The sequence below is a fragment of the Sceloporus occidentalis genome, unplaced genomic scaffold (assembly GCF_023333645.1).
Source record: "Sceloporus occidentalis isolate IW3139 unplaced genomic scaffold, rSceOcc1.0.p SCAF_330, whole genome shotgun sequence".
Taxonomy (NCBI): domain Eukaryota; kingdom Metazoa; phylum Chordata; class Lepidosauria; order Squamata; family Phrynosomatidae; genus Sceloporus; species Sceloporus occidentalis.
Window position 1 is genome coordinate 520,429 of NW_028317310.1, and position 14,572 is coordinate 535,000.

General features: G+C 40.7%; 2 protein-coding genes across 2 annotated transcripts; one reads left to right on the plus strand and one right to left on the minus strand.

The window, feature by feature from the left end:
* On the plus strand, positions 1–3,762 carry LOC149274463 (7-methylguanosine phosphate-specific 5'-nucleotidase A-like). The gene is made up of 9 exons (XM_089505491.1): positions 1–6; positions 515–613; positions 1,189–1,258; positions 1,362–1,408; positions 1,831–1,916; positions 2,287–2,376; positions 2,615–2,777; positions 2,913–3,113; positions 3,652–3,762. Exons 1-9 carry the CDS (start codon positions 1–3, stop codon positions 3,760–3,762), a joined length of 873 nt encoding a protein of 290 aa, XP_089361617.1.
* A 2,658-nt stretch (positions 3,763–6,420) lies between these two features.
* Positions 6,421–14,390, minus strand: LOC149274464 (peptidyl-prolyl cis-trans isomerase FKBP10-like). Its single transcript, XM_089505492.1, has 11 exons — positions 14,357–14,390; positions 13,133–13,403; positions 10,709–10,854; positions 10,267–10,456; positions 9,981–10,126; positions 9,593–9,782; positions 9,244–9,389; positions 8,446–8,635; positions 8,115–8,257; positions 7,328–7,491; positions 6,421–6,606 (listed from the first exon to the last, which is right to left on the minus strand). Exons 1-11 carry the CDS (start codon positions 14,388–14,390, stop codon positions 6,421–6,423), a joined length of 1,806 nt encoding a protein of 601 aa, XP_089361618.1.
* Between the last annotated feature and the right edge of the window lie 182 nt (positions 14,391–14,572).

Sequence of the window (14,572 nt, forward strand, 5' to 3'; positions counted from 1 at the left end):
ATGCTTGTGAGTAATCTAAGCAGGGACCTGATGAAGTGTCAAAATAGAAAAGAAAATGTATGTAATATTAAATAAGAAGTAAGGAAGATAATTGCATACGTTAAGTTTGCATAATTTATGTGAGTGGTAGAAAAGGCAAATAAAATTATTCTTTTAAAACAAAATCTACGCCGAATATAGTTCAATGCGCACCTAGCGTGCAGATCTATAAATGTGATATTTGGAGGTGTGTATATTTATGTAAGAACATGTATGTGTACAGCGCTGCGGAATCAGCCGGCGCGTTATAAATAAATGTAATATATGTATATATTTATATATGTGTATATATTCTTATATGTGTATGTATATGTGTATGTATATATTTGTATATGTGTATGTATATATTCTTATATGTGTATGTATGTATGTATATGTATGTGTGTATGTATAAATGTATGTATATATGATATGTATGTATGTATGTATATGTATATATGTATGTATATGTCATAGGATTTATTTCATTTTCCAGGTTCCAGAACTGAGTAACGACACGGTTCGCATGAAAGATCCGGAAAAGGTCCGACGGGTGATTTCAGAGCTGCAGAGAGGAGGCGAGAACAAATTGCAGGTGGGTTACGTGGATGTATACTGATGAGGAGCGCCGATACCCGTTTCGTACTGTACTTATGCATTCATACGTGATTCTAGTTGATGGGGATGTCTGCGTTTGTTTTTCTCTGTGTGTGTTATTCAGACAGATTAGAAGTCTGTAGGATTCATATGAATAAGTCAATTAGAGGAATAGTCGAGAGCGTGCCAGCTGCAGTTTAATGTTGATAAATGTAAAGTAATGCACTTGGGGCGGCAGAATATAGCTAAGGGACTTGGGTAGGAGAAAGCAAGTGTTATTAGCTATCAAAAAAGACTAAAGGATCTCCATGTGTATAACTTGGAGGAAAGAGGAGATGTGATAGAAACATTTAAACACTTAGTGGATTTAACAGAGTACAGCGGGGAAGTTTCTTTTAAAGGAGGAGACAAAGGACTGATTAAGGTTTAGGTCTTTTCATCATAAAAAACAGCCAGACTAGATGAGCCGAATGGTTCTTATCTGCCGTCAATTTCTATGTTTCTATATCTGCTGTTTTTACGGTCCGTTCTGCAAGTATCTGTGTTTGTAAATGTACTTTTTTCTTTTTCTAGGTCATCTCGGACTTTGACATGACACTGAGTAGGTTTGGCTATAATGGAGAGAGGTGTCCTACATGCTATAGTGAGTATAAAGCTGTCGATTTTGGCAAGGCCCCGGACGTTGTTTTTTAACATGATTTAGATAAAGAGTCTGCCGGGCGTCTCACCCCGTCTCTCCTACACAGATATTATTGACAACAGCAGGATCATAAGCGAGGACTGCAGAAAGAAGGTAGGTCGTAGCGCTTTCTTAAAGGAACAGTCATGTCAAAATCTTAACATCTCCAATGTCTACCTCCAGCCTGTTACTGCCCTTTTATTGGGGGGGGGAAACAGCCCTTTCACCATGATGGTACAATACCCTAAATTGGGCTCAAGTGTCAGTGGTCCTATGGGCAGACTATGATAGGCTTCAATCCCAAATGCCATGGCTAGGGGTGAATGCAAGAAATGGGGGGGGGCAGAATTCAAGGTGATATTGAACATTGGAAATCCCCCAATGAACCAAATACTCCCAAAATAGTTACCTTGATGGTAAAACCGAAAAAAACACAAGCCGTGAAAGAGACCGTTCCCCTTCAAGTTCATCCTCGATTTGGAAGGAGTTTTTAAGAATGCAAAACACTCATGGCCTCTTCTTAATTCTATTTTAAGTTGAAAGAACTGTTTAATATCTACTACCCGCTTGAGATTGATCCAAACCGGACCACCCAGGAGAAGTACCCACTTATGGTTGAATGGTGAGCATTTTTGTATTATTATTATAAGCTTTACAAACCTTTCCACCAAACCCAAATCCACATAATATTTGCATTTAATTCTCAAAAAAAAGAAGTACAGTTCCTATTTAGGATATATATATATATATATATATATATATATATGGCACCAAAAGGAATGTTGTACCTTGGTGGAGTTGGTCAACTGGAAGCCTAAGCAGAGGTCTACTAGATCTACCATGAAAACAGAACAATGTTTTGTTCGTTGGGTTGAATGTCGCCAAGCAGGTCGAGCTTGGAGATGGGTTTTGTAGCTCTTGCCGTTAAGCCGTTACTTAATTTTCACTTTGGTTTCTAGATCCTCACCCTTTTCTGTGTTGTCTCTGCCCAGGTGGAGTAAAGCCCACTCGCTGCTGTGCGAGCAGAGGATCCAGAAGAGTGAACTCGCTCGGGTAGTGAAGGAGTCTCGGGCCAAGCTGAGGTAGAGCTCAAAAGAAAGTCCTTTTCCTCCTACCCTATGTCCTGTGAGATCTGTCCGCTTGGCGGAGGTTCCATCTACAATCCTCCATTTGTTTTGCGGATGCCCTTCTGGTTTTGCCCTCATTTTGTCTTCGTTACTTTTATGTCCCCTCCACCTTCTGGTCTGTGTTCTCCGAGATCCTTATATCACTGTTGGCATTTGGTCCGAATACAGTACTTGTTTCTTCTCGTGTTCTCAGGGAAGGTTTTGAATTGTTCTTTGAGGGTCTTCATCGCAGCGGGATACCGCTTTTTATTTTCTCGGCTGGGATCGGTAATGTTTTGGAGGAAGTTATCCGTCAAGCGGGCGTCTATTATCCCAACATCAAAGTTGTCTCTAACTACATGGACTTTGATGACGACGTGAGTATTGGCGAAGATTGTAGGCGTTGGTGAAGTAGGCGCTCCTTCTGCCACTGATGTGTGTCCAGATGTGTAACTAGGGTCATTAGAGATGTGTTTTTTAAAGCTTGTGTGCCATTTTTACGTTTCCTTTAGGGTATCTTGACTGGGTTCAAGGGTGAACTAATCCACACGTACAACAAAAACAACTCTGTCCTGAAGGACACGGAGTACTTTGAGGAGATCAAAGATCGCAGCAACATCATCCTCCTTGGAGATACGTTGGGTGACTTGACCATGTCTGATGGTGTCGCCAAATTGGAGAACGTCCTGAAGATCGGGTTCCTGAACGACAAGGTGAGGACAAACTCTACTGATGTTTATGGAGGGCTACTTCTATCTACAAACACCGTATCACAAACAATGGTAAATAGGTAGAGCAAACAGGTGATTTTGGGCATCAACCTCGTTGCTTACAACGAACCCATGTGTTTACCTGTGTAAGCTACGCTTCATTTTACTTAACAAAATAGTTTACGTTCAGGCAGCCGGTCAGCTTGTAGAACATGTGAGTTCTGTATGTTTTCGAAGGATGGTAAACGCTAGAGCCCATTAACCCCTTCATGACAAAGCCTGTACATGTACGAGTTCACAATGCATCGTTTATAATGGGTTTAAGGACAACCCATTGTCGTTAGGGGAGAGTAGGTGGACATAGTTTATCTGATTAATGTTCACCCGTCGGTTCTACTCATAGGGCTGTAGTTTTGAAGGCCGTTTCCGTGGAAAAAGTCCTAAATGGGAAACAAACGCCATGGCAACCATCAGAAACATTATCCTCCTCCACCATGAATGCACTTTATGGCTGATTGTGTTTCTCTTACTTTCTCCGCAGGTCGACGAGCAGTATGATCTCTTTCTACAGTCTTACGATATCGTGCTGATAAAGGATGAGACTCTGGATGTGGCAAATGGCCTCCTCAAGTTCATAACAGCCAAGAACTGAGCCAAACTCCACCCAACCTCAGTTGTGCAGCCATTCCTTCCACGGTGAGCAGACGCCAGTATTACGGGAACACCTACCCGTCTGGTGTGTTAGACTGTTTATGCCTTGACATTTCTAAACTATGTTCTGCTGTTCAAAAATTCATCAGGATGTAGTGTGTGTGCAAAGGAGGTCTGCTTCCCCGCTGTGATGGTAATTCAGGCAGTGCCAACCACTCTGGTAGCATGCCCTTCATTATGTATAGTTAAAGCAGTGAGAATCTTTGCCACTCTCCGGTTAGTAAAACTCCTCGAGATGTTTCGAGCCCTTAATAAACTTGATTAAATAAACAGCGCCCCCTGGTGCTCAAAGTGTTTAAAGACGTTCGTTTATCACATCCAATTATTTAAGAGCCATTTTGTTGCAGCGTTAAAAGTTGAAAATTCAGCAGGAACATGTCACTGGTTGCCACGGTGATTGCTCACCGTTCACTGCTTTGCACTAAATTTGCCAATCTGAAATTTTTGCTAATTCTCTGGCTACGATCACCCCCCTGGGTCCCTTTTTTTTTTTTTTTTTTTTTTGCTACATAGCCCTAAAAACTTAATAGAGCTTCTGATATGGAAAAGTTCCGAAGTTTGCACCCAGAAAATATATGTCTGCCTCTCAGATAGAACTTTGAAAATGCGTTCAATGATTGGGACTGAGCCTGAGGTCCGGTGATTTCAGTTGATAAAAGAAAATCGTTTTAATTTTGCTAGTTTTTAAGTTATATCCCATGCCTTGATCCTCCGAACTAACGGTTGGGTTCTTTTTATCTAAGTTTGTTATTCAATTTGCTCGTTCTCAACTAGACCTAAAGCTTCAAGACCCTTTCAGAATAGTTAAAAAAAAATATATATATATATTTATATATATCTATATATATATCGTGTTATGGATATGAAAGATAAATGTAACCGCGACACCTGCTTGATTTCCGATTGTATTTTATTGTTTCCCTGTTGTCTTCCGTTTGAGATTCTATTATGCTGTAAACTGTCTCTGCGTGAAAATGGAGAATCGCCAATAAAATTCTAAATATAAAAATATATATATAATTTATGTAATATATCAAGGGTTTACTTGATAGTAAATGTAGTGCTATCACTATAGCAACCAATGGAATTTTTGTTCTAATTACTGCAATTTTTTTTTACAAATTTCCACCAGAATTGTTCTCCACGCATTACCTCTATTGTTTTTTGCATGTTGATCATTCTACAGATGATTGAAACAGCAGTTTTATTAAAGATATACATTAAATATTGTCTCTGTTGGAATGAGAGATATGCGTCCTAATGCCTGAGTGCTGGTGTGTGTTAGGAGCACCTTAGAAGACGTCATACGTGTTTTATTAGAAGGTGGGAAGTATCTATTAAAGGGAAGGTGGGTCAGGTCCGGTTTGCCTTGTTGCATATCAGAACTCCCAGACACAGCCAAGGACGGTCAGGTTTTAACTTCACAAGCCGGATGTTGGGTTCAAAGCCATGTCAGCCCCTCTACGTTTAGCATTTGGTTTAAACGAGCAGGAAAAAAAAAAAAAATATTAAACATCCAAAAATGTATATATTTTTTTAATTTATTTTTTATTAAAATGGAGCTTCTGTGATATAACATTTTTTAATCTGCCTATCTTTTTTTAAATGGTTTCAAGTAAACACATATAACTCGAAGACAGGGGGAACAGTATGGCTTTCTGGCATAAAAGTAGAATCATTCCTGCAAAAAATTGTTGGTTGCACCTATGTAAAAAAATTAACACCTATAAAAAAAAATAAAGCTGGACCAAAAGAGCCTCAGGAAAAAAATGAAAATAAGGGGATAATCTTTTAACTCACGACACCAATCATTTTCAGCATAGACAATTTAGAAGTATCCTTTTTTGTAGGCAAAAAGGACTCCTCTGAGTCCAAATAGGGGGTTACCCCCTAAACAGAACGTTAGATTATAAAACCAAAATCTATAGAATACTTAGCTGGTGAAATATATAAAAGAAAGGAACAAATTCCTATTTTGTGGGCTTTATTCACTAAGCTATGCCTTAAACATAAACTGGTCAAAGACTTTGTTATGCATTAGGAAGGACCAACCCAGGGGTTAGTCCATCGCAATGCATAGTCCTGCTATGGTAAACACGATAAAGGCTCCCAATAGCTCGCTGAAAAAAAAAATACTAAATCGGTAAATCTACAAAAAAGTTATAAAAAACCTTTTGCTTTAACTCAGGGTATGGGGGACACTTCAAATTTATTTGAAATACAACCACAAAAACTGCGCTCGATTAAAAAAAAAAAACATTTCTGATTTGGTTGTGCGATTGTAATAAGAAAGTTCGATAGTTCGTTGGTTTTGAGTACATCGAGTGTTATATCCACACCCGTGGAGACTTTCCAGCATAGCTGCCTCACTAACCCAAATCATGGCCAGACACGAGTGCGGCACGTTCCCGAGAAGTGCCTTGTTGCCCCTGCTTTTTTTTTTTTTTTTTAAAGGGTAAAACAGCAGAAGGAACCATGGCCCAAGGCAGACATAAATTTGGAATGAAGGAGGCCGCATATTCAGATCAGATGTTGTATCAGCTGGGCCGGACTCCTGTGTCTCCTGCATGCCTGCTCAGTCACTCGGCCCCAGGGCCGCTTAGAGTTCTTCATGGACTTTTTCGGACTCTTCTTCATTCTTCAACTTCAGCTCATCTGCAATGATTTTCCCGTCCTTGTTTCTGTCCTGGTTGGTGAACATGTCGGCAATGGATTTATCAGGTTCCACTCCAGGCACAAAGCGTCCCTTCCCTTCGGACGCCTGAGTTTTTAGGAAGGTGGCAAACTGTAAAAAAAGAAACAGGAAATTTCATGAGATTTCGCATAGATTGTAAAACGCATACCTACCAACCACCCCTGTTTTTCAGGCACGGTCTCACTGTTCTGAGATCAGGAACTGCCCTGGCTTGTCACACCTTACATGTGATGTCATATGTCAATATTCTGATCCAATGCGTTGAAAGGAGATCAGGACTGACCTGCCCTTACTACACCCCTGTCTACATGTAACCCTAGCCCCCAATGAAGGTGTCCTGCTTTGGGAAGCTGATATTTTGAGGCTTGTAGAAAGGCATTGGAATTGACTTGTATAAAGAATCACACTGTAGCAAAGGATTTACAAGGACAAGAAATAATTGAACACTTCAGTTAGATAACCTTCCACTTGACGCCTCCTTTAACAAAATAGAATAAACCCTTGGACCACTGTTGGCCAACTAATGACTTGCAAGCCTCATATCGAATTGTCCTGGTTTGTCTGCTGTGCACAGTTAATATGCTGTGACATGGCTTTCATACGGAACATCTTTGGTAATGCCTTCCTAGACCATATGAAAATGGGTCAAAGTGACACCAGGATGCATGACTGCCGTTTTCTACTTTTATTAAAGGCAATCAGTCCTGGAAGACTCGGAAGGCTCAGGTGAGCTTGGTGGTATACTAATGTCTAAAGTATGTAGCGATTAAACGATCAGCTCGAGCTTATGCATGAAGTAGGTTTTTCGTACCTCTTCCAAAGGAACCTCTCCATTCTTGTCAAGGTCCATTGCTTCAAAAAGATTTTCAGGGGTGTCACCTAACCAGATGAAAAGATAACCTTCTGGGACACCTTCCTCCAAGTGGTGCAGCTCCAGGTCAAACCTGAGCACAGCGCTTGAGGGTACGCCACGAGCTACAAGAGACATAAAGGGGTAAACGTTACAGACAAATACAAATGCCCGCTCTTCCAGTGAGAGGTAAGTCTGTGCAGAGCATGGCTCACACTGGCCTCTCTATCCATAGGAGTTAACTCTATGATACTGGCACTGCCACTGTCAGTTTTCTGTAGTATCTTTCGCAGGATATCTCTCAATGCATCCCAGGCTTATTTAAGGAGATGTTCCATATGTACATTACATGATACTGCTGTATTTATGCATTGTGTCAATAATATATGGGTTTCTCGGGACTTTACATAGGACTTCCATCTCACACATTATTCTCTCCCCCCACGACACCCTGTGCCATAATGGAGATGATATCTGATTAATCCAATAAACTATATTTTTACTTCAAATATTCTACAAACATATGCACTCATGTGAGTTCACTCAGCTTTAATTCATTGGAAGAGCTTGCCTAAAGTATTGTAATATATCTTGTAGGTCTCTCATAACCATTGATCACTCAAACCAGGACATATATGTGTGACATACTCTAAGTGCTCAGCTCTTCGATTTTAGTTGTTTTCATGGTTTCTGGTTTCCTTCCTCATTGTAAGGAATACACTTTTTCTAAATTCAACTGTTCCTTTACCTCCACTTTCTCCATGTCCCAAGTGAGGTGGCACCAAGATGGTCCTCCTCTCTCCAACACACATCCCCAGAAGACCTGTGTCTAAACCATCAATAACCTTGTTTGTTCCTAAGGTGATCTGCTGCAGGTTTTCGTTGTTGTGCCTAGAATAAAGGTGGACAGAGTAAAATGATTGTTAGGTAGATGGCTAAGGGGGCAACAAAGATACAAAGCTGAGCAGTTCTTTAGGAGTAGACCAGACACTGCTACTGTGATTTATTTATTGTAAATTGTATTTAATAAAAGGAAGAACAGACAAGGTGGAGAAGAATACGTTGCGACAGGTACTTACGATGAGAAGAGCAGGGTCCCGTCCAAGAGGGAGCAGTTGTAATGATACCTGATGAAGTCTCCCTTTTTGGAGGTAACGTTGCACACCTCTGGTTTGTATGTAACCTCAATTTCCACAGAGTCCTTTGGGTTGTGGAAATCAATGACATGTACATCAAAGATCAGCACGGCTGAACCTGGAATGCTATTCCCTGGGAAATATATAAAAGCCAGTTATGAATAATGGGTAGCTTTGGTAAAATTTACGGTAGCTAGTTAAAGAGAAGTTCCACCAAAACACACAGGTATTCTACAACACACTTAAGTTGGGTGAATCAAAGCAGAGTGTTTTTGAAGTGGAAAAGCCATAAATGGAGTTTTCCAAGAACCAATGTTGTTAAGGACCTCAGGCGGTTCAGACGTGTGGCTGCATACAACTTGCACTGAAGTTCCTTTTCTAAATACCCAGAGATACTGAAAGATCTTGGTCCAACTACTAGATACTAATATTAATAGATAACACCCGAGTCAAGGACCACCTCAAACAATACCTACAAATTATGAGGTCAATTTTCGGGAGATTAAAGGGCTTTTCCTACTCACTGATATGTCAGTACTTGACCATTTTTTATTTATCATTTTGAAGTTATTTTTTTTGGGGGGGTGGTTTAAACCAAGTGCCACCTCTACTGCAACTTATGTCCATATTGCAGTTGGAATATACTTTGGGACTGCAGAGATCTTACTATGTGAGGAGGAGCCTTGGCTTTTGTCTCTCAAAAACTTTTTAAACATCTTAAACTTAATTAACGTTTCTTACCTGCACCAGTCTCCCCATAACCAAGGTGTGGGGGGATTATAATTCTCCTCCTCTCTCCAACACAGATGCCCTGTAGTCCGGCATCCATTCCTGAAATAATGTACCCCATACCGATGTATGTGTTATATGTACTGTTCCTGGAGTAGCTACAAGAAGGAATGAAAGAACACACATTTGTATCATTTAAATTCAATCCTGACGGTTCCCAAAGACCCTACAGATACATATAATGGATCATTTGCAAATGGAAAGGACTTTGTTCTAAGAAGCCAACCAGTATTACAATTTAGCCATGCATGGTACCTTAGAATAATAGCGTTTGATTGGACTCCAAGAATGAAGCATTTACCTGGAATCAAATAACGCCCCATCCATCAAGGTCCCATTGTAATGGTAACGGACGTAGTCTCCGGTCACTGCCTTGCGTTTACAGGGCTCGGGGACGACTTGATTTTGCACAGTAATCCCATCCTTGGGGTTGTGAAAGTCTATCAGGAGAACGTGAAACACCAAAGAGGCCTGTGGTGGGATGACCGTTCCTGGGAAGGGCGCAAGAAATGGCAGGTTATATTTAAGCATAACTAACATTGTAGTCTACAAACCATCTTTATCATGTTCTTTTAAAGGTTTTTTTCAAAGAAAACTAATCAATCTCGATGCTCATCATAGTCTACTCATATCTCCAGGGGAACACTTTTTGGATGCTACCTCAAAGTAACCTGCTGCTTCATACTTACCATATCCTTTCTCTCCATAAGCAAGGAATGGTGGAATAATGATCTTCCTCCTCTCTCCAGCGCACATCCCAACCAGACCCTGGTCCATGCCTTTTATCAGCCAACCTGACCCCACGTATGTGTCATAGGTGGTAGACCTACTGTAGCTGCGACAAGATATGACAGGGGTCAAAACATGATATACAATCCAGTAATTAATCCATTATCAATCTGGTTTCATATTCTAAGATGGAAGTCTTTTTTACATTTCGGCCCTAAATACGCAACAAGATTTATTGCTGGTTACCTGGAGTCAAAATACGTTCCATCCAAAAGTGTCCCATTATAGTGATATCTCACAAAGTCGGAGTCCTTTACTGTCCTGTCGCAGTCACTGGGCTTCTCTATGGTTGTAGTTTGTACCTCGTCTTTTTTGCTCCAAATGTCGACCAAGATTATGTCGAAGTATAAGGTGGCATCAGCGGGAATCATGCCAGCTGCAGACAGAGAAAATACGGGATGGGAAAGGGTCAGACCGCTGATTTACCACTCATAGGTTGGATGGCATGCGATGACAGGACTACGAGAAGATGTGAAATGATGCTGGAGGTATTTCAGAGGAAGTTGTTTTAACGCAAGAGACAAAATAAATGGCAAAAAAGGAGAAATTAACCAATATATGTGAAAGATTAGATCTGAGCTGAAGAAGCACATATGTGATCATGCATGGTGTTGTGGACAGTACTTACGCACGCCTATGCTGCCATATCCCAAGTGCGGGGGCACGATCAGTTTCCTCCTCTCATTTACGCACATGCCCAGAATCCCCCTGTCCAGTCCAGTGATCAGCCTTCCCACTCCAACAAATCCGGCCACTGCAATCCCTCTGTCATAGCTGTGGGAATAAATAAATACAGTGACATTACGTGATATTGCACCATACGTTTTATAGTAACGGCTTCTGATATTCTCTTCTCAGAATGCATGTTGCTGTGGAGGCGAGTTTGCACTGGACCAAGCTGATGGCCACCATGATACAATCCTGATCTTTGACCTATTAGCACTTTGCCCTCCAGCTGTCTCCCCTCGTTGTGTGGAAGGTACATCGTAATATGCCCCAGGGGTATGAAAACATACATGCAGGTTCCTACACGCCGACACTCCCAGCTCTGGTATTTATCCATGACGAGCCTCGCTCCACTTTGTATCCAGAGCACAGAAGTGGCATACCTGGGAACTTCATAAATCAGCTCGTTCACCTCTCTGGCTCTCAAGTGGTTGATCGCTGCGTTTTATGGGGTTTTTTTGTGGTTCCCAACCTTCCCAAGTATGATGAACTTTGGAGAACCTCAAAAGAAGTGGAGACACTTCTAAAGTCATGAGCTGCTGGTCAATAGGGCACCAGGCAGGGAGTTTGGCTTAAGGGGGACTTGGCATATTAAAAAAAAAAAAAAAAAAAAAAAAAATCACGTAGAAGGCACATGACGCTCAGTCGAGATGTACATAATGTCCATCCAATGCATTATATAATATGAGAAGTCCTGCTGTGGAAATGACCTGCGTTCCACAGCCCGGAAACCCTTGGATAGATACAAGAAGTTGACACCTTATTTAAGGAATGGTTTAAAATGAATTAAAGAGGCTTTCCTACTGTTTAACTATATTTTAAAGACATTATAAGGGTGCCAGATGTTCAAAAAAGGAACCAAATCAATAAAATTATTAATAAGAATATAAGGAGGACAATTTCACCAATTTAGATGAAACTCTATGGTAATCCCAGCTAGGGGTCGGGTTCAATGAGTTGAGTCCCCATTCAGCAGAAACTCAGTATTAAAATTATTTTATAGATCACCAATATTTGGATGGCGTTTCAAGCAAACCTTTAAGCTCCCCGCGCCCGAACTTAAAATCCAGGGGGTCTGCGTTCCTGGCCTCAAGAAGGGCAGATTTGCCCTTTAAATGCTGTAGCGCATACCCCAGGGCAAAAACGATCACCCCCCTGGCTATATTAAGCTATCGGCAGGCAGGTAGGTTAAAGCAGGCAGGAGGCAAAAACCAGACTCGTGTCCTATTGCATCCTTACCCAGAATGCCTTTTCTAACGTAACCTGATCTGATCCATCTGTGCCCTGTATTTTCTGTAAGAATGCCTTTGATGTTACGTTTCTTACTAAAAAATGTTTATTTTACGTCCAACTTTTTTTTTTTGTACAAAATAGGTTTTAAAGAATTAAATTATTTATATGTATATATATCTGAAAATGGCTGTCCTGTGTTGGTTCGCCTGGATTGGAGGAAAGGGGTAATATATATATATGATGACTGGATATACTTGTCCTATGCTCTATACAGCCCTGTTATAATGAGCCCCCCCCCCCCCAACACACACACACACACACACACTCCATTCATCCTTGGCTCAGCCACGTCTACAAACAGCGGGGGCTTCACTCCCACCCTACAACACACGCCTCTTCTGGTTAGAAAAGAAATAACTCCTAACCCAGGCAGCGCAGGCCTGGACCATGATATGGGATCTCTAGAAGCTCCGCTAATTAAATTCCCCCGTCCTGAAAGTTTATTATTAAAACCATTGAAATATTAGAATTTTCCTGATCACGTTGTAAACTGCAGTCTTTTTCACCAAATCTATTTTTCAATTCGCAAAAAATGATATATTATACACCAGTTCTCCAGAACTTCACACTATACATCCCATCTCATCTTGGTGGCTGTTCCGCGAATCTACCATTGTGGGCTTCATTTTAACAAAGTCCCAGAATCCCTCCAAAGCGTTGGAATTGGGGGGCTTTAGGTTAATGTAGAGAGGACCAGCTGCAGCTCTACCAACCAAAAAAGGTAAGGCAATCATTTATCCCTCCCTGAATATATTTAAATATTCCTTTATATTTTATGTCTACACACATATATATATATATAATTCAAAACATGCAAAATAATATATTACTGTAAAATACAAGAATTGTGAAAATACAATATATATTTTTATAAAATACAAAAAAATACTGTTAAATACAAAAAATATATAATAAAAAAAAATCGCAGTAAAATCCTACAAAAAAATATGCAAAACTACTTCTCATTCTATATATTATATATATATACAGAGCTTCTATTCACATACAGGGCTCTTGAAACGGATTGAAATACCTGGAATCGAATTTAAGACCATCCTTGAGTGAGCCATTGTAGTGATATCTCACAAAATCCCCCATCTGGGCCTCTCGGGGGCATATCTTGGGGATGTCATATCGGTCTATCACGATATCTTCCAGGGGCCCGGGGTCGCAGGAGGCAAAGAGAATGAAAAGCTGCCCCCAAACGATGAGACTGGCGAAGATCATTGCTGCAGATGCGGAGCTCTTGTGCTGAGGTCCCACTCGTTCTCCTGCTACTGACTCCTTCACCGGGAGCCCAGCCTCTGGTTATAAAGGAATTTTTGTTAACGTGGATCGTGGGGCTTCGGGCGAAGAGTTTTAGCTGGCTGTGGATATTTGAGATGTGGGTGGAGACCCACAAACTTTTTTTTTTTTTTCCCTTTGCCTAGAAGAACTTTAACTTTAGATACTTGGAATACAATGTAACTTTTTTGGGGTTTGTTTTGTGTTTGTTTCTTTTTTTCTTTTCTTTTTTTTTTAAATTGTTTCTTCTTGAAAAATGTTTGCAAAAAAAATAAAAAAATAAAAAGGATTATTTTTAGGGAACTAAAAGAGAAGGAGAGGAGAGGTGGGGCTAATCCAGAAACGGCCATCCAGGCTGCGGGGTCCTAGTGCTGGTATTGGGGGGGGGGGGGGGCGATTATTAACTAAATGGTGCGCGGAAACGAAATGAGAAATCTCCATTAAAGGGTTAACTGTTTATAAAGCCGAGTTGCTGCAGTTACAGTCAGATAAACCTCACCGAAGTACATTTACCTTCCAAAGTTTTATATTATTATTATTATTTATACATAAATGCAGCGCCAACAGTTTCCGTAGCGCAGTCCATACATTCAAAGGGTCTGACAAAACTGGAACTGGCAGACTAAGACGAGCTGATAAGAGGGTTAAATTGTTTTGTTAAATACTACATGTTATGCCCTGTATACCCAGTGTACAGCGCTACAGTATATGATGGCACTATATAAAACAATAAATAATATATTCCTGTTTATGTTAAAAAGGCTAACCCATTGTACAGCGCCGTGGAATATGATGGCGCTATATAAAACAATAAATATTAATAATGTTATTCTTTCAGGGATAGAGAAGCTGTGTTTTCGTTGTCCATTATTTAGGGTCTGGGCCCCTCATTGCCTCATGTTGATTCCCCTTGGGCCCCCTGTAAATTTAGAAAGATCACTCCGAGCCCCCTATAATTATAAAGACCACTCACCTCGTCCACTCCACAGAGTGTCCAGCCCCCTCATGTCTTAGAATAAAGGCACCCCCTTTTATCCAGGGCTCCAAAACACCCACATATCTTCCCACAGGGACCCCCTTCTTCCCCAAAAGAAACACAGCCCTATTTTCCCCCAAGACCCCAACAAAAATCCCCTGGCAACCCCTATCTACTCTACCCATTATTTTTTCTTCTCTTTGTCTTGTTTTA

Coding starts and splice junctions, on each gene's coding strand:
- LOC149274463 (XM_089505491.1), top strand. Junction 1,409..1,830: donor GCGAGGACTGCAGAAAGAAG/GTAGGTCGTAGC, acceptor TTCTATTTTAAG/TTGAAAGAACTGTTTAATAT. Junction 3,114..3,651: donor TCGGGTTCCTGAACGACAAG/GTGAGGACAAAC, acceptor CTTTCTCCGCAG/GTCGACGAGCAGTATGATCT.
- LOC149274464 (XM_089505492.1), bottom strand. CDS start 14,390: ATGAGGGGGCTGGACACTCTGTGGAGTGGACGAG. Junction 9,783..9,980: donor TTATGGAGAGAAAGGATATG/GTAAGTATGAAG, acceptor CGCCCTTCCCAG/GAACGGTCATCCCACCACAG. Junction 8,636..9,243: donor TTATGGGGAGACTGGTGCAG/GTAAGAAACGTT, acceptor TATATTTCCCAG/GGAATAGCATTCCAGGTTCA.